General features: G+C 55.2%; 1 protein-coding gene across 1 annotated transcript; it reads left to right on the top strand.

Moving 5' to 3' along the window:
* Positions 1-457: 457 nt before the first annotated feature.
* On the top strand, positions 458-5,248 carry LOC123112197 (mitochondrial phosphate carrier protein 3, mitochondrial). The gene is made up of 6 exons (XM_044533129.1): positions 458-857; positions 3,907-4,268; positions 4,377-4,420; positions 4,512-4,726; positions 4,838-4,962; positions 5,052-5,248. Exons 1-6 carry the CDS (start codon positions 612-614, stop codon positions 5,098-5,100), a joined length of 1,041 nt encoding a protein of 346 aa, XP_044389064.1. The 5' UTR covers positions 458-611; the 3' UTR covers positions 5,101-5,248.
* Positions 5,249-5,563: the final 315 nt, after the last annotated feature.

The raw sequence follows: 5,563 nt of genomic DNA, 5'->3' as shown, positions 1-5,563 counted from the left end.
CTCCCGCACTACTGACCAACGAAGCATCGCTCTGTCTTCTGTCACACTTCTCCGTGCCATAGAACTTTTGGCGCAAATTGACGGCATATGGCATATATTTCACGTGATGGAAGCTCCCAAAGTTTTAAGGTGTTGGATGGTCAAAACACCTGAACCTGAACCTTCCCTGCAGCATGCAGGCATCGGAGAAAAGTTTACAACGAAACGAAAGAAGCTGCGTGGTCAAAACACGCACGCTCGTGTACCATTCTATAGCTCTAGAGAGCTTTGATTTGGCATCTCGGCTAGTAAAATTAAGCAGGGACCAATCTCTCCCCTGCAGCGGATCAAAGAACCCACCGATGAAACGCAGTTCCACACGCCTCTCCCGTTCCGGTTCCACCACCTTGCTTCCCAAGCCGCCGAACGGTCAAAAGATGCATGAGCACGACGGGCAACCCACTCGCGCGCGCGCTTCTCCGTATAAAATGGCGGCCGACCACGGGCACCCCAGCAGCTGCATCCTCGCTCCAAGCGGCCGGGAAACCACGGAGGGCTAGAAGCAACTTGCCGGCGAAAAAGCAAGCAAAACTGATCGTGACACTTGCACCCGCCGGCGGGGGAATCGTTCGATGGCGTCGCGGCAGTCGCTGCTCCCGAGCTTCCTCTACGCGGCGTCCAGCGGCTCCGGCACGCCGGGCGGGAGGGCCGCGCAAGAGGCGCCCGTCGTCGCCAGGGCGCCGAGCGAGCCGCCGTTCGGGAAGATCGAGATGTTCTCCCCGGCGTACTACGCGGCCTGCGGCTTCGGCGGCGCCGCCGCGTGCGGCCTCACGCACGCCGCCGTGACGCCGCTCGATGTCATCAAGTGCAACATCCAGGTACGCAAAGAATCGCACTGTTCTGTTTGAGAATCTCCCCTTAATTTGGAGGTAATAGCACCCCAGATACCCTAACTTGTACAGGATGTAACGATTTAGTCCCAAACTTGCAAAATGCAACTCCATCATACCCCAACTTGCACCTCATGTGATGATTTAGTCCCCAGCCTATCACAGCCCGACAAGTGGCAGCCAGATGGTTGAACCGGTCAGCGCACACACTTTTGCAGAAAACCCCCTGCCATTTTCTTTAATCAGCCCGCACACACTTTTGCAGAAAAAAAATAGATTTCTCGTTGTTGATCTTTCGCTGCCCTCTAGTTCAGCAGGTCAATCCCACTCATTTTGCCATCTCATATATGATTTGTTCCATTACTAGTATCATGCATCCTTTGGTTTCAGCTAGAGACCAAGCTAAGATTTTAATTCCCTTGTATTCCATAACTGGATGTTAAGGTGCAGTTAACTGAAGGAAACACTGACTGATCTGTGAATGAACTTGAAAAGAAATTTTGCTTCAGGGCAAGGCATGGCAGGCGTTCGTACTACTAAGCTGAAGCCTAAAGGAACAAAAGTAACTTACGTAGTTAATTGTAACCTAAGAAACAAAAGAACGGCGAAGGACAGACGACTAGCTGCTGCTAATTAGACACAAGCAGCATTTTGCAGCTGCTGTGCTACGTGTTACTACTGCCCAGCAGTCCTTTCACAGGATCGGCGAGCTGCTCGAGTTCCTCTCCCACAGCTTGGCCTGAGTGCCCCGGCCGGAGCCGAACGTCTCCGCCGCGCCGCTGCCGGTCCGGGCCATGCCGACCGCGCCGCCCATGGGATGCATGAACACGAGGAGGCCGGAGGCCCCTGCTCGTCGTTGCACCGGTGGGGCTCATCCCGAGCCCCAGGAAGTCCAGCGTGGCCGGCTTGACGCTGAACAGTGATGACTGTCCCATCATGAGCTCCGGCAAACCCATCGGACCGCCGGTAGAGTTGTATGGTAACCCGAGGCCCAGCCCGGCCGACATCATCGGAGCTGGCTCGGGCTCCAACCATGGCGGCCATTGCTGCAGCCACCCCTCCGGGAACTGCATTTGCATGGGCTCCTGGTGGTGGGGGTGCTGCTGCTGTTGATGCTGACCTGACGACGTCGACGCCGGCGACGACGACGAGATGTCCAGGCCCAGCCCACGCAGGAACGAGGAGCTCGGCGAGGTGGCGCCCATCTGCGCCGCCTTCTGAAGCAACGACGTGGCTGACATGTGCGCCGACGGGGACAGCGACGGCGGCGGGAGCTGCTGCTGCCAGTCAGCCGCGGAGGCCGAGAACTGGGCGGACGCGGCGTCGGTCGCGAGGCACAGCGACAGGGGCTTGGTGGCCAGTGCGCGCTCCGGGTACTGCGACGCCTGGGCCACGGAAAACGGCGCGAACATGCTGCCGAGGAGGCTCTGCGACGTGGCCGAGACGCTGCTGGTGCTGGCACTGACATTGGTGCCGTTGACCGAGGGCGGGGACGGCATCAGCGGCGCCGGCGGTGTGTACTGGACGACGGGCTCAGGCGCGGCAGCGCCGATCTCCCGCTCTGCATGAAGCACAAGAGTATCAGCAAATCAGCAGCAAGATTCAGATCACAGATAATAAAAGATGATTAAGTTGGTGGTTTGGTGACTGTCGGCTATCTTGTTGATGATCTCCGCTGTTGACAGCTTCATGGTGCTTTCCTTGGTGGCCTTCAAATTAACCCACCACACCATATCATAGTACTTCAAGTTCTCCATGTACCGGCCGGTGCGAACAACTCCGGGCAACAGGTAGGGATGCACCACCATGAGGAACAACATGTGGTTGGAGAGCACTCGTATGTTGTCCCGGACCTCCTTGTCCGGGTCAGGGTCAGGGCCAGGGCACATGGAGAGGTAGAGATCGGTGGCGATGTGCCACACCATGATGCTACGGTCCAGCTCGGTGTCGTCGGCGATCCGTGTGAGATCCTCGTACATCTCTTTCTCCTTGAGGATCCACCTGCCCCGTGCATTCCTCAGATCATCTATTTTCCTCTTCCTGATCTCCCTCAGCAGCAGAGTCTTTATGGCGTCAGAGACGGGGGCGGTGCTTGAGTAGTGCATCTTCTGCCATCGGTCCTTAAGTCCAATCATCTTGGTGATCTTGCCTCTCATGTGGCCGTCCTTGTTGGCGTCGGTGCAGAGGTCCAGCATGTTGTACTGCCCAAGCGAGTCCAGGGAGGCACTCCTCCTTGCTCCAACTTTGAGCATCCGGCGGAGGCACATCACCGCATCACAGAGCCGGTGCCATCCCCGGGCATGATAGGACGTGCACACCCAGGAAGACCCTGCCGCCCTGAGAGACGACGCGAGCTCCAATGCCATGGCTCCCACGAGGAGGACGTAGGTGACAACGACGTCAGCTCTTGTGCTTCATGCAGTTAACTGCACCTTAACATCCAGTACTGCGTGTTAATTAGAGAAGACGGCAGGGTGTTTCCTGCAAAAGTGCGGACGAAGACCGGTCAAGCCACCTGGCTGCCACTTGTCGGGCTGTGATAGGCTGGGGACTAAATCATCACATCTAGTGCAAGTTAGGGTATGATGGAGTTGCATTTTGCAAGTTTAGGACTGAATTATCACATTCTGTGCAAGTTAGGGTGCCTCGGGTGCTATTACCTCCTTAATTTGCTTCTTGGGTCGATCGCGGGAGGACTTTTCTTCCGCTGGACCTAAATTATTGGGGTGTCGCGGTCGAAGCCGTCTGCCACGAAAAAGCTGGAACCTGAGTGTGAGGACTGAGCGCATCACCCGTGACGTGGCTGGAATGAAATTTGACTGGAGTGCAAACTAACAAGAGGAAAATGAAATCAACTAGCTGAGCCGACAATCCAGGCTACGACTGACCAAATTTCTGCGTAGCCGCACAAGCATGACCAAAATGTTTCTTCTTCTCCGTCCAGAGAAAACAATCTCTTCCCTGTCTGTTCGGCTGCTTGCATATGCACATTATTTCGATTCCTGATACTAATACAGCAGCGGAAACATGATCGCAGATCGACCCGGCCAAGTACAAGAGCATCTCCTCGTCGTTCAGCATCGTGCTCAAGGAGCAGGGCGTCCGCGGCTTCTTCCGGGGCTGGGCGCCCACGTTCCTGGGGTACAGCGCGCAGGGCGCGTTCAAGTACGGCCTGTACGAGGTGTTCAAGAAGGAGTACACCGACATGGCCGGCCCGGAGTACGCCGCCAAGTACAAGACCCTCATCTACCTCGCCGGCTCGGCCACCGCCGAGGTCGTCGCCGACGTCGCGCTCTGCCCCATGGAGGCCGTCAAGGTGCGGGTGCAGACGCAGCCCGGCTACGCCAGGGGCCTGCGCGATGGCTTCCCCAAGATCGTCAGGGCTGAAGGCTATGCAGGGTATGTCAGCTCTGCTCAGCTCAGCGTATCTTCCTTCGTAATGCATATGATTTCCATTGATCGAACAGGGGTGCTAACTAAACTCGTGTTTTGCTTTTGAAATCGCAGGCTGTTCAGAGGAATGGTTCCTCTTTGGGGGCGACAGATTCCTTGTAAGTACCATGTATATGCTTTCTTCTGTTCAAATTGTTTGAACTGTAAAAATTATGTAGGTTGACTGAATTTTCTGAACCTTGGTTGCAGACACCATGATGAAGTTCGCAACCTACGAGAACATCGTGGAGATGGCGTACAAGCACCTCATCCCCACCCCCAAGGACCAGTGCAGCAAGCCTCTGCAGCTCGGGGTGAGCTTCGGGAGCGGCTACATCGCTGGAGTCTTCTGCGCCGCCATCTCGCACCCCGCCGACAACCTGGTCTCCTTCCTCAACAATGCCAAGGGCGCCACCGTCGGAGACGTACGTAGAGCCCTGCAGCATCTGCTGAGCACAACTGAGCTGAACTGAAGTCCGTTTGCTCTTTTGCGAAAATGCGTGTGCTTACTACTGTTGCTGTGCTGATTTCTTCAGGCTGTCAAGAACCTGGGCCTATGGGGACTCTTCACGCGGGGCCTTCCGCTCCGCATCATCATGATCGGCACACTGACCGGCACCCAGTGGGTGATCTATGATTCCTTCAAAGTCATGGTTGGACTGTGAGTATTTTACCTACATCTTTATGGTTTGTGATTTTCATTGGTCGTATCTCTTTGGGAGAATTCTGGAACAATGGGTGATTTTGCAGGCCAACAACCGGTGAAACTCCTGCTGCTGCCCCAAGGGAGGAAGCGTGAGCAGTGAAAGCCTTTCGGGAACTTCAAGAGAAAAATATGTTTTTATTGTCGACATCGCATAATCTGTAGTAGGTTGATGATTTTAACAGTTTTCCTCAGCACTGTGCCACCATTTACCGATTGATGAAATTTGTCATTAGGTTGGTTATTAAGGTTCTTCTGTCCCAAACAATAGTTAGAGCATTACTAGTAGAGCCCTCAAACCCTCAAACCCTGAAAATAACCGTTTTTTTTACAGTTTTCGCCGAAAAAACGCCGTAGACTAGAACCTCTAAACCCTCAAACCCGTAAAAAAATTTAGAGGTCCAACCCTCAAACGACTTTGCAATCTGTAGAAGTAGGGGTTGAGGGGAAAATCTCCCCCCAACCCGCACTCCTCGTCGCACTCCTCCTCATCGCGCAGGAGCCAACCGCTCCTTCTCCGCTCCCGCCGCCCCCCGCCGCGCCGGCCATGGAAGGCCCC

Source organism: Triticum aestivum, chromosome 5B (genome assembly GCF_018294505.1).
Source record: "Triticum aestivum cultivar Chinese Spring chromosome 5B, IWGSC CS RefSeq v2.1, whole genome shotgun sequence".
NCBI lineage: Eukaryota > Viridiplantae > Streptophyta > Magnoliopsida > Poales > Poaceae > Triticum > Triticum aestivum.
Note: the sequence above shows the minus strand (reverse complement) of the source record. Positions and strands in the feature narration are given on the sequence as shown.